Source organism: Amblyraja radiata, chromosome 2, assembly GCF_010909765.2.
Source record: "Amblyraja radiata isolate CabotCenter1 chromosome 2, sAmbRad1.1.pri, whole genome shotgun sequence".
Lineage (NCBI taxonomy): Eukaryota > Metazoa > Chordata > Chondrichthyes > Rajiformes > Rajidae > Amblyraja > Amblyraja radiata.
In genome coordinates this window covers 134,056,456-134,082,007 of record NC_045957.1, presented here as the reverse complement: position 1 = coordinate 134,082,007, position 25,552 = coordinate 134,056,456, and the positions used below count along the sequence as shown (strand labels likewise).

The window sequence follows — 25,552 nt, the reverse complement described above, 5'->3', positions numbered from 1 at the left end:
TTTTCAGTACACACTGTTGCCAGTGTGGGTCTTCTTTATTTCACGAAAGTACACTGCGCATACTCACACATATTCACGAGGCTGATAAGATATTGAATATATCACGACTCAAATCATACCATTCTAGTACTCAGTACTTAAAGTTACCATTACTATTATATACACTACAGATTTAGATTTAGATTTAGAGAGTTAGATTTAGCTCTTAGGGCTAAAGGAATCAAGGGATATGGGGAGAAGGCAGGAACGGGGTACTGATTTTAAATGATCAGCCATGATCATATTGAATGGCGGTGCTGGCTTGAAGGGCCGAATGGCCTACTCCTGCACATATCATATTTTTCTATGTTTCTATGATAGCACACAAAACAAACTTTTTCACTGTATGTGATAATAATAAATCTAACCTAAACTCCAGAGAAATATTGATGCTAGTAAAGAATTGCAGTGGGGATGACTGGGGCCATGGATTCTCAGTATACTACAAATTTGGAATTCATAATTAATAAGTATTTTTATTACATTGTAGAGCAGTACGAGTACATATATAAACACATATACATCATATTTAAATAAATGTCATTGTTTAAAAATATCAGCTAGAGGCATTGCAGATAGCAACAGAAAAGCATTCAGAATTAGAGAATTAACATAATTTGATTCATCGTTACAATGTACTATGGGCAACATTCAGAACGAAGATAGACACACACTTTCAGTCTAAAGAAGGGTCCCGACCCGAAAGGTCACCTAACCCTTTTCCCCAGAGATGTTGCCTGACCCGCTGAGTTATTCCAGCACTATCTTTGATATAAACCGGCATCTGCAGTTCTTTGTTTCTACATTCAGAACAGCTTTCCTGATGGTAAAAATGTCCAAAAAAAAACTATTTTCTACATGTGGAAATTTAATTTCTGCTTCATTAGTGCAAATATTTGTAATTAGAATACAGTGTTTTCATCAGACTCAGCAGTCAAAGATTGGTACTGTAGCAGATTTGTTTCGCTAACTTGTGGCTGTACAGGGTTTTGCTTTTCAAGCAGTGACACTACAGTACCTACTGTTGTATTTGGATCCAGAAATGTCACGAGTGGCAAATTAATATTTATTTCCAGATAAATACGATTTTGCACCGTCATACTCAGCATGGAATCAAGGCCAAAGCTGGACAGGTAAGTTTCTTTTGTAAACTTTGTAGGATCAGCATCGCTGACTTCACTCAACAATGCAATGATATACTGCTCAGGGATCATTGGTGAATTAGTGGATAAAACATGCTTTGGACTAATATGTGCTTTATTGTTTTCATGTTCCACAAGTGAACCAATTCGTGCTCTGATTGCAGGGTTCTGAGAAACTACATTATGGTATAAAGTGGAGAAATTAAATTTACAGATAGCTTGCTGCGGATTGTTTAGTTCCAGGGTTTGCTCAAGACATTTTTTAATTTCCGAAATTTCCAAAATCATTATTCCGTTTGATTCCAGAAATCTTTGGATGTCAACCTTGTTGAGTAATAGTCCAAGATTGAGTGCACCCCAGTTTATAGACTGCCCTGCTAGTCCGTGATTTCTCCTGTAATGCACAAAGAAATCAAGAAAAGAGTTTGCTGCAGAGTAGTTTGCTTGGGCAGGATTCCCAATGAATGATGCAATTGACGAGTAGCACACAAAATAGTCCAATTGGAAGGATTTTGTTGTATTGTGAAGATTCAGAACTCCTGCAATTTTGGGAGCTAAAACCTTATCAAATAAGGACCTATTTAGACTTTGAAGAAGGGCATCGTGTAATACAACGGCACTGTGAAACACTCCTTTAATTGGAATCTTTGGGAAGGAGTAACAAAACTGATTGATCGCCAACTCAACATTTGACTGTTTTGAGATGTCACAGGGAACACTGACTACAGTTGTCCCAAACTGGTTCCAAATATTTTTGAATTCTTCTTTCTTCTCGGTACATGGGGAGCGTCTTGACAGAACAATGACAACTCCTCCACCATGTTCAGCAATAAAATGTACTGTCTGCAAGCCAAGCCCTGAAAGTCCCCCTGTAACTATATAAGCAGCATCTCTACTAAATAGTTGTTTTTGACAGTTGTACACTGGTATCTCTGAAATCTTACTATTTAATGCATTTGCATTCAGATCCACAACTGAGACAGCTTCACTAGTGAGGTAGGACTCTTTCCTACATTCATCCATATCAGACATCAGTGAGTGAAAGTTAATCCTTGGAAAATCATGCTGCTTGCTCTTTAAGCGCAATGATTTCATCCACTTGTAAACACTGTCTGCCGATTTTTTAAGATACCACGTTTTAAGTATGTTGGCTACCTGCAAAAAGTGAATTTGAACATTATCCTTTTCGTAACCAAGCATGTTCTGAGAAATTTCAAATACTTGGCTGTTATCAACGAGAACAATAACATGCTTAGCAGAACAATTGTTAACAATCTTCTTGATGAGGCTTGTTTTAATGGGTGGCAGGAAAAGCAATGCATCAGAACTAAGAAAAGCTTGTGGAAAGTCATTAAGCTCTGATTGAACCTGTACTTGCCAGCCCACTGAAGTAGCTGCTAGGGACAGCACTTTCCTGAAGCAAGATTCTGGTGCTGAGGAATGAATTGCCAAATATTTGTGATGTTTAACTTGAGGCAAAATGTTACAGAGTATTTCCCAGGCAATTGTAAAGTATGAAACGCAGGGCGTTTGCTTTAGTAGTGGAATGTTGCTGCTTTTGAAACACACGGATGCAGGGAGACTGACGGTCGAATGTGCAGCAACGGGATAGCATACAACAACATGATCTCCTACATTACAGGATTTTACATCATTGCTAACTGATGTGATTGTACCACTGAAGTCTACAGCAATTAGCTCATGTCCTTGAGTGTTGGTTGTGTTCCAATACAGTGTCTGTCCAAATTTCACAGCAGAGACACTGACTGGAAAGTAATCTGAAGAATGAATGCACATTGCATCGATTTTAACATGCACTGTTTGGTTTGTAGGTTCATTCAATCTTCTTTCTTGTGGCTTTGCATGGAAATCTACAACTTTGTAGGGATTCATTGTCTGGAAAATAATATCTCCACAACCAGAATAAGGTGCCATGTTGTGAATACCGTTGGAACTTATATTGGCTGCTCGTCTGACTCGTGAAATATGGATCTTTCCGAATTGAATCATTACTTCAGGGTAATTATGAGGCAGGCTGATTGTGTGAGCTAATGCTGTAATATCCATCTCACTGGTAGAGCCAATGTCAATCAGCTGAAGAGAAACCTCTTGAAGCTCTAGAAGACACGATCTGGTCATTCCCCACAAGGCAAAACCTGCAGTGATTTGATCCACTGCTTTTTCTGATGTCCGAAAGGTGACTATTCTGACAGATTTTGAGGATTTTCCCCCTTGAACCAGTTGCAGGATTTGTCGATAAACCTCACAGCAGCCGCTGATGTGATTCACCACTACTTCGCTATTATGGCCAGTTAGGTTTTTCATTCCCCATAAGAACAACACTTCATCGAAGTAGGTCAAATCTGTCACATTGTGCTGTCGTAGAATCTGTGCAACTTCTCTGTCCATCAAGGTGGATGGATCCTGATAAGGAATATATGAGGACTGCCTATGCAAGTGCCTTTGCAGAACTTTGGCAACTCCAACGTTATCTGCAAATACCAATGCTTTAGGTGCAGAAGGACTATCTTTGGCAAGGTTATCGATTTCCTCCCAAGTATTTTCAAAGGAGAAATTATTGAATTCTGTAGAATTGTCTTGACCAAGAAACGTAATTCTGACATTTTTTAACTCTGCAATGACTATGCCCTTTGTATCTGTAAATGCCCCAGAGACCTCAAAATATTCTGCAGTATTTTTATAAGTCCTTACGTATAACATCATTTCCTGCTGCATTGGTTGACATACTATCAAACTCCCGATGGAAGTTGGGAACCCTGGTCTCAGGTTTGACATTTGCATTGCCAGAACAGCACACATTTGCATGTAGTAATCTAAAATAACTGGATGAATGCAGTATTCATGCATCTGCATTACAAGTTCATCTGGTACCTTGATATATGTTATAGCTTCCTTGAGTTCATGTGAATAGAACACTTCTCTGAGGTTTCTGAAGACTGAAGCATACTGGAAGCCTAAAGATGCGATTGTTTCATAGATAACTTCTGCCTTTATGCTTTCATTGGCTCTTTGCAAAACATGTTCAAGGGAAATAATATTTTCTTCCACAATGCATTCCATATTTTGACAAACCTCTCCTTTTGCATAAGAAACAGTTGCTGCCATAACAGTAAATTCAGTTATTTTATCTTTACTGTTAATTTTGACCTTTAGTTCAGTCGAGTTTGGCTGTACAATGCAAGGATTCAAGAAAGTAATATTCATTTGGCAGAACCCGAGAGGTACCTTTGGTTTAATGCTTGCCAAGGCAGATGCTAATGCAAGTTCAACATACATAGAACCAGGTAATATAGGTACTTCATTGTTTTTGTGCTCCAGCAGGTATGGGGCGGTTGTTAGTGTTAGGTTGTAATTGTACTCCTTGCCATCTTTGTTTGAACTGCTAAGAAGTGGATGTGTTACAGATGATGCATTCTCATTACCTTGCCTAAAATCTTCAAAATTGATGTTAAGCTGAGTGTGGTCAAACTTATAACATGGACACAATGTTGGAACACCCTTGTGTTCTCTGAAGATGTTTTGCCAATTAGGATTGTAACCCATTTCAAACACCCCTGATAAAACTGAAAGCATAGTTTCATAATCTCTTTCTGGCTGCATTGCAGGGAAAACCTGAGTCTCATTTCCTACAATTTCTTTAATGTACCTTTGTAAGGCCCTTCTTGGTCCAATTTCAATAAACACTGCATTTTTAACCTCTGCAACAGCGGTTCTAACAGCTTGTTCAAAAAGAACAGGATTTTCAATATTTCTAGACCAATACGTCCCTGTCACACAATCATTTCCTGAAACCAATTGTCCAGTGACAGTGGAAATTACTTTAATTTTTGTTTCATGTTTCTGTAATTTACCAATCCTCTCTTCCACTTCGTTTAGGATAGGTTCCATCAAGTGACTATGATATGCTGCAGGCACATCCAAAATGTGAAGGAATACATTTTTATCTCCAAATGAACTGTGCAAATCTGTGCGCAATTTGTCAATAGCATTATCGTCACCTGAAACTGTACATGATGAGGGACTATTGAATGCAGCAATGCAGAGTCTCCCTGAATATGAATCGAGTTTGTCTGACACTTTTGACACAGGTAAATTACTAACGACCAGCATTTTCCCTCCTGTTACCGTTGATTGCAATGCACTTCTGTGGTAAAGCACCTTGACAGCATCTTGGAGTGAAAGTATCCCAGCACAATATACAGCAGCAACTTCCCCAACTGAGTGGCCAATGATAATGTCAGGCTGAATACCCCAGAACTTCAAAAGATTCACGACTGCTACCTGAATGACAAAAAGCAGTGGCTGTGCTATGTCTGGTTTTGTAAGGTTATCGCAGTCATTCTCAATTAAATGTATTAAGTTGATGTCTGTGTATTGTTGGAGTATTTTTTCTATCTCCTCAATCTGTGTTCTGAACCTTGGTTCTATTTGTAAAAGTTGTTTGCACATTCCTTGATATAAAACACCATTACCGCAAAACACAAATATCACGTTTACATCAGACTTGATCTGAGCCACTTCAGTATCTGCAGCTGATCTAAGCTGCTGTTGGAGATGCTCAAGGGAAGAAGCTTTAAATGCTTTCCTGTATCTGTAATTCTTATGGCTTCTTCTACAAGCAGATGTATATGCCAGGTTCTGGAGAATTAGGTCTTCGCTTTCCCTTATTTGGTTGCTTGTGTCCTTTATCATCATTCTAACTGAATTCTGGGAGGCAGCAGAAAGCACAAATATTTCTAGTGGTTTTTGTACAGAGTTAGGAACAGATTCTCGCTTCAACTGCCTTATGACTACATGAGCATTTGTCCCTCCAAATCCAAATGAGTTGATTCCTGCCATCTTTTCTTTCTCCCCGTTTTCTTCCCAGTTTTTCACAGCAGTTGGAATATGTAGATTCAAAGCTTTTGCATTGATGCTTGAGTTCTCCTCTGAGTAGTGGAGGGATGATACAATTTTTCCATGATGCATCATGAGGAGAACTTTAATTAATCCTGCAGCTCCCGCAGCCGACTCCGTGTGGCCAATGTTTCCTTTGACAGAACCCATTGTAAGTGGAGGGAAATCTGAATGCCTAGATTGTGCAATAACATTTGATATGCTGGCTGCTTCAGTCGGATCACCAGCTGGTGTTCCGGTTCCATGGGCCTCCATGTACTGAATCTGTGATGGGTCAACATTTCTGAGATAAATACTTCTCAATAACTCTTCTTGCTGCTTCTGGGAAGGTCTGGTGATGGGCGTGACTGCTCTTCCATCTTGATTAATTGCACTACAGACTATTACACCCCAAATATGGTCATGATCTTTCTGAGCCTGTGGATAGGATTAATGAATATATTAATGGTAAAGAAAGTTTAAAAAATAAAAAATAAAAAATAAAATGTTTGAAAATAGATACTGATATTTAATTGAATTTTCTTGATGCGAGAACAAAGTATGATAAATATGTTTCACCTTTGCTAGTGGTTTGAGCAGCAAAACTCCACAACCTTCTCCTCTGCCGTATCCATTGGCTTTGATGGAAAATGGCTTGCTCATTCCATCTGGAGATATCATTTGTGCCTTGCTCAGAGCCACGTTGATTCTTGGTTCAATGATGCAGCTCGCTCCCCCGCAAACTGCCATCTCACAATCACCTGAGAGACAAAAGGCAACTTTGAACAAAGTCTGCGAGTACCAAACTATGGCTAAATAAAACTTCAGGCCAAATAATTGGGGATTTTTAAGGCAGAGATTAACAGATTCTTGATTAGTGAGGGTGTCACGGGGAGTTATGGGGGAAAAGGCAGGAGAATGTGGTCGAGAGGGAAAGACAGATCAGCCATGATTGAGTTGTGGAGTAGACTCGTTGGGACCTCAAGAGCTACAGAGTTGTCTTCCATCACAGTATGTCAACTCACAACCTGGCATGTTGTTCAATCTGTCATCATGTTAATGCTAGGTTACTAATTGTGATTAATTAACAGTGTGGAACAGCAAGCCAGGAAATAATACCAGGACCTCCTAAAAGTGAGGAAGCAATTTAATAATAATCCATTCGTACCACACAGCAGAATCAGCATTCTTCAGATGGAGCTAACTCATCCCATAACCAACAGACCAGATCAAATTAAAACAATCAAGCAAAGAAGAGGAAGAGACTCCATTAACATCCTCACCCTTAATGATGATACACAAGTAAAAATGGTCCGCACACAATGGACCTGTCATTTTTACCTCAGTCTTGGTTTCTCCTCTACCATAGTTGGCAGGTATCTCAACCATCTCAGTTTAATCTCCTATATCTCTGCTCTCACCATATGTGCTCTCACCCACAGCATAGGATTCTCTATGCTCTATGTTCTATACCACCACAGCGTCCATAGCCCACAATATTTAATAGATTACCTCCCTGGCATCTCTTCCCCAACTGTCCCCTTTCAGCGTAACAAAGGTTCTGTGTCCTCCACAACTCCTTGATTCACTCTTACATCTCCACCAACATCCACTTCCCTGACCATGGCAGCTTCTTATGCAGGTGATGCTAAATGGCCTTTTACCATTTCTCATCTCATTGTCCAGGGACCAGACATTCCTTCTTAGCAAAGCAGCAATTCACTTGTACCCTTTCTAGATTAGTATACTGCACTTTGTGTGCATAATAAGGTATCTTCTGCAAAATATAAAACAAACATGGCATTGACATAGTGTTAGGTAAACTGTTGGAACTGAAGGCAGATAAATCCCCAGGGCCTGATGTTCTGCATCCCAGTAGTCAAGGACCCAATGTAACGCCACTTTTTGAGAAAGGAGGGAGAGAGAAAACAGGGAATTATAGACCAGTTAGCCTTATATCAGTAGTGTCCTTATATCTGTTGATTATTAAAGATGTTATAGTAGTGCATTGGGAAAGCAGTGACAGGATTGGACAAATTCAGCATGGATTTATGAAGGGGAAATCATGCTTGACTAATCTTCTGGAATTTTTTGAGGATGTAACAAGTAGAATGGATAAGGGAGAGCCAGTGGATGTGGTGTATCTGGACTTTCAAAACGCCTTTGACAAGGTCCCACACAAGATTAGGATCTTGTGTAGGACACAAGGTCCCACACAAGTTTTGCAATGTGCAGAATTAGAGCACGGTATTGGGGGTAGGAGGTTGACATGGATAGACAACTGGTTGGCAGACAGGAAGCAAAGAGTAGGGATTAACAGGTCCTTTTACGAATGGCAGGTGGTGACTAGTGAAGTGCCGCAAGGGTCGGTGCTGGGACCCCAGTATTTACAATATATATTAACGATTTAGACGAGGGAATTAAATGTGACCTCCAAGTTTGCGGATTACACAAAGCTGGGTGGCAGTGTGAGCTGCGATAAGGATGCTATGAGGATACAGGGTGACTTGGATAGGTTGGGCGAATGGGCAGATGCATGGCAGATGCAGTATAATATGGATAAATGTGAGGTCATCCACTTTGGTGTCAAGAACAAGAAGGCAGATTATTATCTGAATGCTGTCAGATTAGGAAAAGGTGAGAATCAACATGACCTTGGTGTCCTTGTACATCAGTTACTGAAAGTAGTAGGCCCCTCTCGGTCACGACTGACCATGGGTGATGCATCCTAGTTTGCAGGTGATGTATGGTCGGATGCTAGCCTGGGCGATGTCATATAGAGGACAGGCTGTTGCCCATGCAGCACGTCCCCCCTCTCCACATCGCTGATTGATCCAAAGGAACAGCGGGGCCGTTACAGTTTGGCACCAGCGCCGTTGCAGGAGCTGCCAGAGCGAGGTTGTAGACAACGACGAACTGCCTTAGGGGCAGTTCGCACTGAAAGTAAGCATGCAGGTACAGTAGGCAGGTGAACAAAGCAAATGACATGTTGGCCTTCATAACAAGAAGGTTTGAGTATAGGAGCAAGGAGGTCCTACTGCAGTGGTACAGGGTCCTTGTAAAGGTATCACGGGATATGGGGAGAAAGCAGGAACGGCTTGCTGATTTTGGATGATCAGCCATAATCATATTGAATGGCGGTGCTGTCTCAAAAGGCCGTATGGCCGGGTCCTCCACCTATTCTTCTATGTTTCTAAGCATGGTAGACATTCAAACTTTTCCCAGGGTGTACTAGAGAGCATAGCCTTAAGGTCAGAGAGGAAATGTTTAAAAGAGATATGAGGGGAGTGGTAGGAGTGCTGGTGGAAGCAGATACAATAGCAGTGTATAAGAGGCTTTTAGAAATACATTTGGATATGCATGAAATGGAAATATATGGATTGCATCCACGGCGAGGAGATTAGTTTAGCATCATGTTCGGCACAGATATTAAGGATCAATGACATGTTCTTCTGCTGTACAGTTTATTGTTCTATAAACTCAGGTTGCTTGACTAATTTGTAGAAAAACTGTGTTAAGTCCACAACCAAGATCCTGAGCTTTCAGTTGTCTAACTAATTTTCTATCCCACTCACACTTTAGCTTTTTTCTGATTTTGATCTCATACACTGCTCCAAATAATCTCAATGTACACTTGAAATACAACCCTTCTTTTTTCTGACTAAAGATATGTTCTTCAGGGTGCAGCAGTGACTTCAACAATGTCATACAACCAGTCTTTCTACTGGGAATCAGAGCATGACAGGTTTCAGTGAAATGGAACTGAAACTAAGTTTCCGTAAAATGAAGTTTCAGTTTCATTTCACTCGAAATCCAATGAACTCATTTTACAGTCACAGAGCAAGCAGAAATCATAACTCTGTTTCTCTCTCTCGGATGCTGCCTGGCCTCTTTCTGGAGAATCAAGCACTGGGGAATCCTTGGCTGCACTTAAATTCATCCCACTCTACATTTGCCACATAGCAACCATTGCTTCTAATAAATGGGTCCACCACAGATCCAATCTCATCCCGACCCACAAATAAAGAACCACGATGACACTTTGGTAAAAAGTGGAGAACTCTCCATATATCCGAAAACAGAACTCAATGGTAAAATTCACTACATTCTCCAATGTGCCAACCTTTGGACCTCCGAGGAACCCAGCACAAAGTTTATGATCCACTGGGCAGTGGTGTGCCTTGCCCTCCTGAATGTCTGAGGGATATGACCTCCATGAGGCATTTGAAAGGAGTGAAGAGCTATCATCAACACTGTTTCTGCAAATGCACTAAATCTATTAGTTAGATAAGAAAACCAACGTCAGTGTCCTCTACCGGCCAACATCGCCAACACTGAGGCTCTAAATCCAATTAGCCAGCTCCAATGGATGGGCACATCCTCTACGATAATCTTTATATGACCAGCCATATCAAACCAATAGCCAAGAAAACGCAACGCCTCTACTCCTGTAGAAAGTTTGGCATGTCTCCAACAACTCTCCCCAATTTCTACAGATGCGTCATAGAAAGCATTTTATCAGGACGCATCACGACATGGTTTGGGAATAAATTTCATCTAAGACCACAAGAAATTGCACAGAATTGTGGAAGCAACCCAGATCGTCACACAAACCAAAATCCCTTCCATTGACTCTATCTACACTTCACACTGCCTCGGCAAGGCCACCAGCATAATCAAGGACGAGTCACTCCCCGGATATTCCCTCTCCTCCCCCCTCTCCAATCAGGCAAGAGGTACAGAAGTGTGAAAACGCATATCTCCAGATTAGGTGACAGTTACTTCCCAGCTGTTATCCAATAATTTAACCATCCTATCACCAACCAGGGAGCGGTCCTGTCCTACCATCTACTTCGAAGATAGAAGTTGGGATGTAATGTTAAATTGTACAAGGCATTGGTGAGGCCAATTCTGGAGTATGGTGTACAATTTTGGTCGTCTAATTATTGGAAGGATGTCAACAAAATAGAGAGAGTACAGAGTAGATTTACTAGAATGTTGCCTGGGTTTCAGCAACTAAGTTACAGAGAAAGGTTGAACAAGTTAGGGCTTTATTCTTTGGAGCGCAGAAGGTTAAGGGGGGACTTGATAGAGGTCTATAAAATGATGAGAGGAATAGACAGAGTTGACGTGGATAAGCTTTTTCCACTTAGAGTAGGGAAGATTCAAACAAGGGGGCATGACTTGAGAATTAAGGGACAGAAGTTTAGGGGTAACATGAGGGGGAACTTCTTTACTCAGAGAGTGGTGGCTGTGTGGAATGAGCTTCCAGTGAAGGTGGTGGAGGCAGGTTCGTTTTTATCATATAAAAATAAATTGGATAGTTATATGGACGGGAAAGGAATGGAGGGTTATGGTCTGAGCGCAGGTATATGGGACTAGGGGAGAATACGTGTTCGGCACGGACTAGAAGGGTCGAGATGGCCTGTTTCTGTGCTGTAATTGTTATATGGTTATATGGTTATAAATTGCTGGATTAACTCAGTGGGTCAGGCAGCATTTCTGGAGAAAAGGAATAGGTGACGTTTCGGGTCAAAACCCTTCTTCTTAAATAATTTATGTTCCTTTTCTCCAGAGATGCTGCCTGACCCGCTGAGTTACTCCAGAATGTTGTGTAAAGCAGCATCTACAGTTCCTTCCCACCATCCACCTCATTGAAGAGTCTTTAATCAGACTTTACTGGACTTTATCTTACACTAAACATTATTCCCTTTATCCTGTATCCGTACATTGAGGACGGCTTGATTATAATCATGGCCTTTCCGCTGACTGGATAGCATGCAACAAAAAAGCTTTTCATTGAATCTCGGCAGATGTAAAATAAACTACTAACTATGTGATTTACATGCCTAACACTAGACTGCTGAAGCAGGCCTGTTCTACCGTGGACTTGATTTCTAATTGCGATTTGCACTAATGCGCGGCCTTGTTTTTGCACATTCGTTTTCTTTTCACCGTGTTGAATAATTTATGTTTTGTGTGTTGTCTCAGTCTATGTGCCTGTGATGCCACCGCAAGCAAGATTTTCATCGTACCTATACTTCATTGTACGCGTGCATTTGAAAATAAAATTGACTCGATTTTGATTTATTCAAAGAAAAACAATGTGCTCTTCTGGCGACATGGCCAACATTCATCATACAATCACCTCCAAAACAATTGAGCAGATCACTTATTTACTATTTACTACTTACAGGACTTGGCAGTGCTAAATTGGCTAAAAAGCTATTTGCTTTAAATTAAAATTATTAGTTTTGCAGTACTTAGGGATCATGTGAAGATCCTCATAACTACAGATAAATGTACTTATGTTTTGACAGTGATCCTGTAGAAATTGCCGAGGAAGTCCTCCTAGCTAATCAGCTCATTGGTCCTGCACTTTGAAACACAGTCAGAAATGGGCTGGAGGTCAGATGCTCTTACATCCCTCCTCCTGCTCTGCCACTCAGGTTACCACTGTCTGTGCACAACCAGCCCAAACTGGGAAACCAAATGCTTTAGGACCGAGATGAGAAAAACATGTTTCACAGAGAGTGGTGAATCTCTGGAATTCTCTGCCACAGAAGGTAGTTGAGGCCAGTTCATTGGCTATATTTAAGAGGGAGTTAGATGTGGCCCTTGTGGCTAAAGGGATCAGGGGGTATGGAGAGAAGGCAGGGATGGGATACTGAGTTGGATGATCAGCCATGATCATATTGAATGGCGGTGCAGATTCAAAGGGCCAAATGGCCTACTCCTGCACCTATTTTCTATGTTTCTATGTTTCAGCTTTATGCCACAGATGGTAGGCAGATGTATTTGAATGAGGTCATTAACTATGATTACGTCAACATCACGGCGACGGCCAAGAAAGGACTTCAAAGGCTTCACTTCCTGAGGTGCTTGAAGAGGGCACGTCTCCCACAACAGCTGCTGGTTACAGGTCAGCCATCGAGTCAGTTCTCACATACTGCATCACAGTATGGTACTCTGGCTGCACCGCAGAGATCAGGAAAGCTCTCCAACGCGTCATTAAGACTGCTGAGAGGATCAATGGCACCCAGCTCCCCAGACTGGAGGACATCTATCGGACCCGCTGCATCCGGAGGGTCAAGGGCATCATTAGAGACAGCACACACCCTGGACACTGCCTCTTCACCCCCCTGCCCTCAGGAAGACGATACAGGACAATGAGCGCCCGCACGACAAGACTAAAAAACAGCTTCTACCATAGAGCTGTGACACTACTGAACTCTATCCCCCTCCCATACTGATTCCCCCCCTCTCTCTCACACACCCGCCCATACTCCTATATGTTTATAGTCTAATTTTTTAATAGTTCTTTTTTAAACGTATTTTTATACTCATATTCCTGTGCAGCTGGAGCTGTTCCAACAAAATTTCATTGGCTTGTACAATGACAATAAAGATTATTATTATTATTATTATTATTATTATTATTATTATTATTATTATTATTATTATTATTATTATTATTATTATTGAAAGAAAAAGTAGTGGTAACTGGTTTGTTTCCTTAGTATATTTATTTTAAGGTATTATAAGTATATACGGCAATTTAAAAATAAATTTTACTCTCGCTGATTATTTTAATGTATTTCAACTATTATTAAATATCTCTGATTATCAAATGGGTTTTAAATTATTTCAAGGACCTTTTACAGATCTCTGCCTCACTTGACTGCCTCAGCACCTCACCAGACTATCAGGGCAGCAACCTCCAGATAAGCTTAGGTCAAGTGTAGGAAGGATCGGCAGATGTTGGCTTACACCAAAGATAGACACAAAATGCTGGATTAACTCAGCGGAACAGGCAGCATCTCTGGAGAAAAGGAATGGGTGACGTTTCGGGTCAAGACTCTTCTTCGGACCCCTGTCTCGACACTAAACGTCACCCATTCCGTCTCTCCAGAGATGTTGCCTGTCCAGCTGAGTTACTCCAGCATTTCATATCTAAGCTTAGGTCAACATAGCTGCAGATAAGCCAGGGAAATTCAGGAAAGCAAACATGGGAGATTTCTGGAAATTCTGCTCTATAGGATCATTACAATCAATCTCCACGGTTTACTCACACTAACATTAATAGATTTACAGCATTGTTGTTGGTTTTCTTATCTATAATATGTGCCAAAAAAAAGTCAGTGTATCTGAAATAAACAATACTGAAAAACAGGGCATGTATGAAATATTTATTATCTCTCAGAGCAAATTTACTTTCTGGTTAATTTTAATGTTTATTTCCTACTTCCAAAGATCACTATATACTGATCCCATTATCTCTCTAAAGCAGGCACGTGCCGGGGGTAATTATTCAAGGTAGGCAGTCAGTCGGCTTTTAAAAAAAAACTTAAACCGCACATGTGCAGATTGTTCTCTCCATAAAAATACAAAATAAAAATAAAAACAGTAACAATTCAATTTGTCCAAGGCTTCCAAGTCTCCTTAATTCTGAATTACTGCATGGGTGGGGGGGGGGGGGGGGTGAAGGGTGACGGCAGGTGGAGAGATGGTGTGAAAAACTGGAGCACAGGGATAAGTTGAATCAGTTGTCATCTTATTGAATGACAAGACTTGTTCAAGGGACCAATTGGGGGGAGAGTACCTTTCACAGCGTGTGGAGAGTCTGTGCCAGGGGTAAAGTTGCGGGGAGGGCAGGAGCATTGAGAAAGAAGGGGTCGGGAATAATGCCAGTAACTCACTCACTCACCGCTGCTGCGGTGCTCCGAACGTGGAGCCACCGCATTTTAGCCGGGGATGGAAGCAGCTCGGGTGGCTACGAGTGGCCGCCTGGACCCGAAAGCAGAACTGGCCGCCACTTCACGTCCTTCTGCCGGCCCGCTCACCTCTGGCAGTGCTCTCTGTCTGAATACCTCTCACCTGCTGCTCGCCGGCCTCACTGATATCAGCCGCTTCCCGCAAATCCTTAAATTCCCACAGCCGAGTAAGCTCAATTGCGCTGTCAGTATTTAAGGATTTGCGGGAAGCGGATGACATGAGTGAGACCAACGAGCGGCAGGAGAGAGGTTTTTAGACGGAGAACTGCCAGAGATGAGCGGGGGCCGGAAGAAGGTGCTTAGGTGGCGGCCGGTTCTGCTGTCCGGCCCAGTGGCTGCTTCTCCCCCCCGGCTTCAATGCGGTGGCATTGCATGCGTCCGTGCAAGGATCGTCGCAAGTGGCATGATCCCGACCCCCTCCTTCACAACACTCCTGCCCTCCCCACAACTTTACCCCAAACGCTGTGAAAGGAACTCTCCCCCCCCGCCCCACCCCCACCCCGGGAAATACGGTATTTAAAAACATATAGCACTAAGAAATGTACTTACCACATTACACAAACTCCATTCTTCTCTCTTTGCTTCCTGAGATACTCTTCAGATAATGGCAATCCATATTTGAAAAACCCGCTAAGAGACTGGCGCTGCACCTGCGCAGTAGGCTGCTGCACCTGCGCAGTACGGCAAAGGCAGAATTTCTGCTGCCTTCAGCTCCCCTTGAAATTGTCAGCTTGAAGCAGCGCCGACGGCACGTGGGCTGCACAGACCTTCGCGTGTTGCAACTGCTGTGGATGAAAGGCACGGAGAATTATGCCTAACTAAGAGATTGATCTCTTAGATAGGCATAATTCTCCCACGCCTTTACTATTTATATTTAGTAATTACCATTTAAAAATTTTAGTCAGGTTAGGCAGTGCCTACCTTGCCTACCCTGACGGCTCTAAAGGACTGGCTCATGAAGTAAGTGACTTACGAGACTTACCATGTTGACCAATACATTATCTGGGTTCAAAGTCCCATGCACGTAAACATTTATTTTTCACCCAATACTTCCTTAGTCACAATAGTTTAGATTCTTGAAAATACATAATCATGAAGCATTTGGAAGCAAAAATCAAGTTAAATGTAAAAGGGGCTGCCAACTTGGTTTCACCCATTTGCACTATCTTACAGAATTTATTTTTTCCATGGGTGGACATCATATGAAATTTAGTTTGTTGTAAAAAGAGCTGATACATGCTTTTCATTTAATTTGTGAATAATAAGTAACAGTGTTTACTGTCAATAAAAAATATTTCCTGTACCTTGCTTGATGGCTTGAGCAGCATAATGTAAAGCCACAAGTGATGAAGAACATGCTGTATCAATAGCCAATGATGGTCCAGTAAGGTTGAAAGCAAAAGAAATCCTGTTTGCTGCTATGCTCATTGCTGATCCTGTCCCATTATAATGGGTGATATTTTTGGCAATGTTATTTGAAATCCCCTCGTAATCACGATTCATGAGCCCTAAAACGTGAAGGCAAGGATAAAGTGTCATATAGTGATGATGAGTATATTACATCTGTATTGGTTAAACAATGTATTACATTGTGTAGAAATTAGAGCCTTCATTTGGCATTACTACCCAAGCTACTCCAAACACTTCCTCCTGATCATTCTCTCAAAATCCTATTCCCCTTCCAGTCCTATTTCCATTTGCATTTACCACAGGAAAATTCACTATAATTTATAATTGAAATTTCAGTTTCCCATCAGCCATTATTTACTCTCAAACATATGCAGTTTATGAAATGGATTTTGTGTTCAAAATGTTAGTGGAGTTCACTGTTTGAACACGCAAATCACACAGCAATTTGCTGTGAATGCATTTGTGCAATTAGATCTGTAAATCAAGATGGTCTCCAAATGCTACATAAAACAAATTCTATGATATATAATAATCGAAGGGCCGAATGGCCTACTCCTGCACCTAATTTCTATGTTTCTATAACTAAGTCTCCCAGAAGAGGTTAGGCCCTAAACTCATCTTTGTACATGACCATTTAATGCAATAATAATTCTTAATATTTCCCAAATAATCTTACTGAAATGTCACACCTCAAACTTCTATGCCCGAGGGAAAAAAGTCACAGTCTACCCAGCCTCTCCTTATAGCTCAAGCCCTCCAGTCCTCATAAAATCTTTTCAGCACCCTATCCAGCTCAATGTCATCCTTCTTGTATCTGAGTGACCAGAACTGCACACAATGGGGTCTCACCAACAACTTGTACTATTATAACACGATGCTCCAACTCTTGTACTCAATACCCTGACCCATTAAAGCAAGTGTGTCCAAAATGTCTTCTTTTCACCCTTTCTAATCATGTCGGCACTTTCAGGGACCTCTTGGTTTCTCTGTTCTACATATTCCAGGGCCCTGCCATTTACTCTGTAAATCCAGCCTTGGTTTACTTCACCAACATGCAACACCTCCCACTTGTCTGAGTTAAATTCCATTTACCATTTCTTAACCCACTTCCTCAATTATTCTCGATCCTGTTATAATCTTAGATAACCTTCTTCACTGACCACTACATCACCAGTTTTGTTGTCATCTGCAAATTTACTAACCATGTTAACAACATTGTCATTCAAACCGTTAATAAAGGTGACAAACAACATTTTTGGGGAATATGTCCTAACACATCACCTTTTTCCTACATTTCTTAGCTTCCAGGACCTATTTCACAGTAAATACACATTGGAAATATTCATTTAACACCTCATCCATCCCTAATGACCCCACAGTGATCATTTAAAGGGACCTATTTTCTGCTTGGTTAGCCTTTTGATCTTAACATATTTGGAGAAGCTACCCTGTGTCCTGTTTTATACTCCACTCATTTCCTCTTAAGTGTGCTTGTATATCTTTTATACTTCTCATGAGATGTACTTGATCTTTGCTGCCTACTATACCAGACATACATCTCCTTCATTTCCTGGACCAATGCCTCAATACATCTTATCACCCTGGGTTCCCTACTCCTGCCAGAATTGCTTTTAACTCTAACAGGAACATGCTGTCCTTGAACTTTCCGTATTTCTCTTTTAAAAGCATCCCACTTGCAGATGTCCCTTTATCTGCCTCTTGCAATCAACAAGACCCTGTCGAATACTTTGAAAATTTGCCTTGGGAAATTTAGGATTTTAATTTGTGGACTCAACCATAGACAGGGTGGTCACATCTTCTTCCCATGGGAGGATTATCAAAAATAAAATGGCATAGACTTAAGCTGAAAGGTAGAAGTTTTAGAGTGGAACTGAGGCAATACAGAAGATAGTCAATAAAAGGAACGATGCCAGAGAAGGCGGTGGAATCAGATACAATTATTACACTCAAGATGCGTTTAGACAAACATTTAAATAGACAAGGCATAGAATTCAAACCCAATGTGTTGTAAATGGGATTACAGTAGATTCCACCAAGGATCTAAAACACGACTGGCTATCTACCGGCAATACACTACAATTCTCCAACTGGGCACTGAGATCTACCCTGGCTGCGATGTGCCGGCACCAGCAGGACCTCGCATTGACTCTCCCGCATCGGGCCTCACTCACCCAAACCTGCAACGGACCCCAACTATACTTCATCCTCCAGAAGATCCACCTCTTCAATCAACGACTCCTGGACCACCTTAACTCCACCAAGGACCTAAAAAATTGGGGAGTCTGCATCCTGGTGGCATGAACATTGAATTCTCCCAATTCTGTTAGCCCTTGCTGTCTCCTCCCCTTCCTATCTCTCCCTCAGCCCTCGAGCTCCTCCTCCTCCTTTTTCCTTTCTTCTCCCACCCCCCCTCCCAGAAATAAACGTTGCCTATTTCCTTCACTCCATAGATGCTGCTGCACCCGCTGAGTTTCTCCAGCTTTTTTGTGTACCTACAGTAGATGGGTATATAGGTTGGCAAAGACATGGTAGACCAAACGGCCTGTTTCTGTGCTGGATAATACTAAGACTCTTTGACGCCATGGCTTCCCATAAACATTGAAGGAAATCTAGGATTCCTTGTCCAAAAGGCAATGGTTGTAAAGTGAATTTACTCAGTCAAAGGTGGGTGAATGTTCCTTTCAATAACATCATGAAACAAGTTTTGGGGTCCAAATAACCAGGTCTGATATGCATGTTCTAGCAATAACTACTCACCAATGAAAACACCCGTTTTACTCCCACTGATTTCTTCCATAGGAATTCCTGCATTTTCAAACACTTTGTATGTGCACTCCAACAGAAGTTTATGTTGTGGGTCCATACTATTGGCTTCGATTTGCCTTATGTCAAAGAGGTTGTGATCAAATTCATTAAACCTGTTAATTAAAAAAATAAATAAAGTTTGTGTTAACAGCCAGCGAGTGCTCCAGTGTGATCACATATTCATGGACTGCAAATTCATCTGAAGAACCTTGGAAATAAAAGTCATTATGGTCACTTCATAACTAATCTTCTGTTGAATTATTGGATTGACAGTTTGGATTATCTGGAAAACTTTCACAGAAATTTAGCAAAAATGTAAACTGCATTATGTCAAAGAGCAATGAAAATCAATTAAAGATAGACTGCATAATTTTAAGCAGAATGCAAAATCAGATATATTTGATTTAATGTTCATTTATGATAGGGATAAAACAAAGTTAAATTTGTTACTAGTAGTTATATCATTAACTTTGCCAATTTAACCTGTTTGTACCAACTGTGTTGGCCACTTTCACACCGAGCCCTGACCAGCAACCTCTGACAAATGGTTAAAATCTTTGCCCTCTTAATAGCATCGCGATGATGATCTGCATATTTAATTCCGAGTTCAACTAGACCTCAAGATTAAACAGTACAATGCTCTTTATTGATTTATAATTATTGATATTTATCATTCAATTTGTCATGTTGTTAAATGTTTTACAGGTCATTACCCTTCGATTAAACTTGCTCGTTTTGTGATCATTTTCCCTGCTTTGTTGCCATCAGAGTTATACCAGAATGTCGTATCGAACCGATTTGGTGGAATGTCAACCACACAGTTCCTTCCCTGAAGAAGAACTTTCCAGAAATTATCAATGCCTTCGCCTGGAAAATGAAAGAAAATCATTTGGATATTAACTGTCTTTACCCTTGTATTTCAGTTATTTGTCTGTGAGTAGGTAACGTTTCATGGACCAGGCCAGTCTCTTGTGTAGTGTCAATATTCTGCATCTATGCAATAAGAATTAGCAGCAGTTTCTGATGCTTCAATGTGTCAGTTTCTCTGATGTCTGGAGGGAATTGCCAACAGTTCTGAGTGGAGACACATGAGACTAGATGGTGCAATCTTGAGCAAAACACAAAGTGCTGGAGTAACCCAGCGGGCAGGCAGCATCCGTGAATGGAATGAACAGATGATGTCTTAGCTGGGACACATCTTAAGACTAAATGTGGCAGGAGGGAGAAAGCTGACAAAGAGCGGTGGGAACAAGACAAAGTCGGGTCAGTGATAAGTGGGTACAGATGTGGGAGGTTATAGTGAAAGCTTGTGATCAAATTAATTAAAGCTGTTAATTTCTTTTTCACAAGTAAAATTTGTATTAGCAGCAGGCAAATATTTTCTGGGGTGCTTGCGTGTTTGTGTATTGTAACTTTTTCTGAAGAGCCCTGGAAATAAAAGTCACAGCAAACGGTAGAGTTATAGAGTCAGAGCATAAAAACAGGCTCTTCGGCCTAACTTACCCATACCGACCAACACGTCCCATCTGCACGAGCCACATCTACCTGCGTTTGGCCCATATCCCTCTAAACCTGTCCTATCCATGTACCTGTCTAATTGTTTCTTAAACGTTGTAATGGTGCCTCCCTCAACTGCCTCCTCTAGCATCTCCTTCTATACACTCACCGCCCTTAGTGTGAAAAAGTTACCCCTCAAAAACCTTTAAACCTTTTCCCATTCACCTTAAACCTATGTCCTCCGCTTCTCGATTCCCTGCTCTTGGCAATAGACTATACATCTACCATATCTATCCTCTCATGATTTTATACACCTCTATAAGATCACCCCTCATCCTCCTGCGCTCCAAGGAATAGAGTCCCAGCCTACTCAACCTGCTGTCCTTTTATCGGTGCTCCATTGAGAGCATCCTAACATACTGTGTATGCGTATGGTACACCAGCTGCACAGCGGCTCGGAGGAAAGCGCTCCAGAGGGCCATTGACAAAGCCCAGAGGATTGTCGGCTGCCCTCTCCTTACCTTGGAGGACTTACACAGTTCCCGCTGCATCAAAAAATCCCAGAGTATTATAAAGGACATTTCCCACCCCGGACACTCCCTGTTTGAACTGTTGCCGTCAGGCAGATGGTACAGATCTACAAGGACAAGGACAAACAGACTTAAAAACAGTTTTTACCCCACTGCTATAAAGGCACTAAATGCCGCCAAGGAACGCAGGGGCGATACATACTAAGGGACTGTGGTACACTGTGAAATCCACAGAAGGATGTAGGGTTGGGTGTTTATGCGTGCTATTTTCATGATATTTATTTTAGTTGTTTATCTTTTTTTAATATTTTACCTTGTATGTATCGTTAGCTTTTAGAAATGTTTGAATGGTGCACTGACTGGCTGACATTTTTAAATTTTGTTGTACATGGTTCATGTTACAATGACAATAAAGAAACTATTCTATTCTATCTGCAAATTTGCTAATCTTGCCATGTACGTTTTTATCCAAATCATTGATATAGATGACAAACAATAATTGGCCCAGCACCAAACTTTGAGGTACACCACTAGTCAGAGGCTCCAGTTAAAGAAGCAACCTTCCACTATTACCCACTGCTTCCTTCCACGAAGGCAATTCTCTATCCATTTAGCTATCTCTCCTTGGATCCCATGCAATCTAACCTTCCAGAGCAGCCTACCATGTGGAACCGTCTGGTTCTCCTGCTGAATGTGGGGTATCTAGGACATGAAACCTCCCGCTCCATTTACTCAGTCGTTTCGTCGGCCTGCCTGCACGATGCCTTTACTGTGCAAAGCTCAAGCTATGCACAGATCTCCATCATTCTGAATTGTGGATAGACACAACGTGCTAGAATAACTCAGCAGGTCAGGCAGCATCTCTGGAACAAAAGGATAGGCGATGTTTTGAGTCAGGACCCTTCTTCAAACTACCAGGCTGAAGAAGGGTCCCGACCCGAAACATCACCCATCTTTTTTCTCCAGAGATACTGCCTGACCCGCTGAGTTACTCCAGCACTTTGTGCCTATTTTTGGTATAAACCAGCATCTGCAGTTCTCTTTCTACATTTTGAATTGTGGTTTTTCTTGCCACAATTGTCAGAAGCCACCTGATAAGGCTAATCCTTATCAATGTTACCTTAACTTCCCTCCTGCTTCACAAATATTGATATATCCTTGAATCCAAAATATGAGAATACATCAGCATTTTTTGATCCTGTATGACCAGCACGAAATAAGTGCGCATTTTCTATTTTCCATGATAAGACTGCAGCTGATTGAACCGACTATTCTTTGCTGCAAGTGAGTTTCTTTATTCCTCTCTTTCTGGTATAGCCTCAATTGGAGGGATTCAATTGGAAGAAAATGAGACTATCTTCTTTTCACTCACCAAAAAATTATCAAGCTGAGATAAATGAAAGGTTGAACAAGTTAGGTCTTTATTCTTTGGAGCGCAGAAGGTTAAGGGGGGACTTGATAGAGGTCTTTAAAATGATGAGAGGGATAGACAGAGTTGACGTGGATAAGCTTTTCCCATTGAGAGTAGGGAAGATTCAAACAAGAGGACATGACTTGAGAATTAAGGGACAGAAGTTTAGGGGCAATCATATAATATAACCATATAACAATTACAGCCCGGAAACAGGCCATCTCGGCCCTACAAGTCCGTGCCGAACAATTATTTTCCCCCACATGAGGGGGAACTTCTTTACTCAGAGAGTGGTAGCTGTGTGGAATGAGCTTCCAGTGAAGGTGGTGGAGGCAGGTTCGATTTTATCATTTAAAAATAAATTGGATAGGTATATGGACGGGAAAGGAATGGAGGGTTATGGGCTGAGTGCAGGTAGATGGGACTAGGGGAAAATACGTGTTCGGCACGGACTTGAAGGGCCGAGATGGCCTGTTTTCCGTGCTGTAATTGTTTTATGGTTATATGGTTATAAATCTATTTAGGAAGATGGTTCCCCCACCATCTTAAGATTATAAATGGGTGGCCAAATACCTTCACCTTTGTGCCATGGCTAATAAGATGGGTTTTAAAGGCCTAGCATGTAATGTTATCCTGAAACACAGTGGGATCAGGCAGGCTGCTGCTGTCTTGGCATTGATCCACCAGCTAATGTGCCAATCTAAGCAGATTCTGAAAATACTGAGAACAAGTATTTTTTTCTGGAAGTGGATATGCAAATGATTTTTTTTTAATTCCCTGGAATCCCCAGTAAAACCTAAAGACCCACCCATCAAGGAGAAGACACTAGTTATTTAAATCCATGAATTCAATAAAACTAACTTTGGGCAACTATAACATCTTCAGTATTCTACCCATGAAAGTCGATGCCCAACATATATAATAGTGTATAAAGAGAAAACTATCTGATGCTTTGATTTGATCTGGCCATGCTTTAATTGTATTATACACAGCCGTAAGAATCACCGGTGTGCTTAAAGACATGAAAAATGGGCAGGGGGTGCTGCAGACTGACCAAACTAAGGGGACAGAAAATTGGCTGTGCCCATTATAGGAACGTCATTGACCTTCGAGAACTTTTTCAATTTTCTGAGCGCTGGAAAAATCAGCCCTAATTTGTCAATCATATTCAGTAATGTTGCTGAAAGGTTAGTTTTCCTTCGATGTTTTCCTTACCTCCAGGAAAGTTACACCCTATTCCGATAATAGCTATATCTTCACCGTTTTTTTCCATTTTCCACCTTTTGAACCTATTGCTCAAATGAGAATAAAACAAAGTGATCATTTTTTGAGATATTTGCTTGTCAGATTCCATGAGCTCTTGTTTTTGTAGAATCGTATTATGCAGCAAAAAAATTACATCATCTTTCTTTGAATTACTGGTGAAGAATACGGACAATTGTTACAGGATGCTCTGATACAAAGCTGAAGTGACTGTTACCATGCTGTTTCCTGTTACCGCTCTGACTCTAAACTCCCTATCGTAATCAGACACCATTGTCTGTAAGAACTCAGATCTAACCTTAACCACAGGCAGCCACTGAATTTATATTTATGGAATACAACCCCACCTGATTATGTCTGTGATCTGTCAACTCCTCCATTAAAGTGAGAAAATAGATTATTCTATCCTTTACTAATTAATATAGATGAAGATCCCAGCCGGGTAGGTTCAACAGTTATAGGAGCAGAATTAGGCCATTCAGCCCAATCATGGCTGATCTATCTTTCCCTCTCAACCCCATTCTCCTTCCTTCTCCCCATAACCCCTGATACCCATAATAATCAAGAATCTGTCAATCTAGCATGCAACTAAAGCTTTTCACTGTGTCTCGGTACATGTGACAATATACTAACTGAATTCATATACTTGGCCTCCAAAACCCTCTGTGGCAATGGATTCCACTGAAACACCACTAAATAAATTCCTCCTCATCTCCTTTCTAAAGGTATGTCTTTTTGTTTTAAGGCAATGCTCTCTGGTCCTATACTATCCCACTAGTGGAAGCATCCTCTCCACATCCACTCTATCCAGACTTCACTATTCGGTAAGTTTCAATGAGGTCCCCCTGTTGTCACTGAAAATCTAATATTTATTGTCTTTACAAATTAAGCAATCATTATTATTTTTCCAGTCATCAGCTAAAACTTAAAGTATTAGAAAGAGTGAAGTAAATTATAAATATTTGAATTCTTAACTTGGATTCATGTAATGAAAACAAAGTTAGCTTAATTCCTGTCCTGTACAGGTAATGCATTTGCAATTTTTACATTAAAACATTTGATGGATTTAGCTTTGGAAATAGTTTTGCGAAGAAGAAAATGGAAACAATTTATAGTTAAAGCACCATCTAAAACAGAAAACTGCATCTTATTTATCACTTTAAAAATTTTCACATTAATTCACAGGCTCAAATTATAGATCAACTTACCAAATAAATGTGGAATTGTTTTTGTCTTCTTCACCTGACAATTATCTTACGCAATTAAAGCCAAGTATAGAAGCCAGGTGATTTATAAAACCACATTGTCGCTGTTGAATAACATCTGTAATAATTAATCCTGTTCAATAATTGATTCATTCATCATTTAGCTTAAACATTAAAACATGTCACACATAGAAACATAAAACATAGAAAATAAGTGCAGGAGGAGGCCATTCGACTGATCATCCACAATCAGTAACCCGTGCCTGCCTTCTCCCCATACCCCTTGATCTGATAGCCCCAAGAGCTCAATCTAACTCTCTTTTAAATTCATCCAGTGAATTGGCCTCCACTGCCTTCCGTGGCAGGGAATTCCACAAATTCACAACTCATCTCAGTTTTAAATGGCCTCCTGTTTATTCTTAGACTGTGGCCCCTGGTTCTAGACTCCCCCAACAATGGAACCATTTTTCCTGCATTTAGCTTGCCAGCCCTTTTATAGTTTTATATGTTCCTATAAGATACCCCCTCATCCTTCTAAATTCCAGTGAATACAAGCCCA

At 41.0% G+C, this 25,552-nt stretch overlaps 1 protein-coding gene across 2 annotated transcripts; it reads right to left on the bottom strand.

Annotated features, from left to right (window-relative positions):
• LOC116969233 (highly reducing polyketide synthase PKS6-like) lies at positions 1-25,090 on the bottom strand. 2 transcript variants are annotated; one of them, XM_033016134.1, is made up of 7 exons: positions 24,997-25,090; positions 23,741-23,814; positions 19,801-19,954; positions 19,040-19,200; positions 16,156-16,359; positions 6,657-6,838; positions 1-6,515 (listed from the first exon to the last, which is right to left on the bottom strand). In XM_033016134.1, the coding sequence occupies exons 2-7, from the start codon at positions 23,796-23,798 to the stop codon at positions 942-944; spliced, it is 6,333 nt and encodes a 2,110-aa protein (XP_032872025.1). In that variant the 5' UTR covers positions 23,799-23,814; positions 24,997-25,090; the 3' UTR covers positions 1-941. The 2 variants fall into 2 exon arrangements, with proteins under 2 accessions (XP_032872025.1, XP_032872027.1); XM_033016136.1 differs by lacking the exon at positions 24,997-25,090 and having other exon boundaries at positions 23,741-23,835.
• Positions 25,091-25,552: the final 462 nt, after the last annotated feature.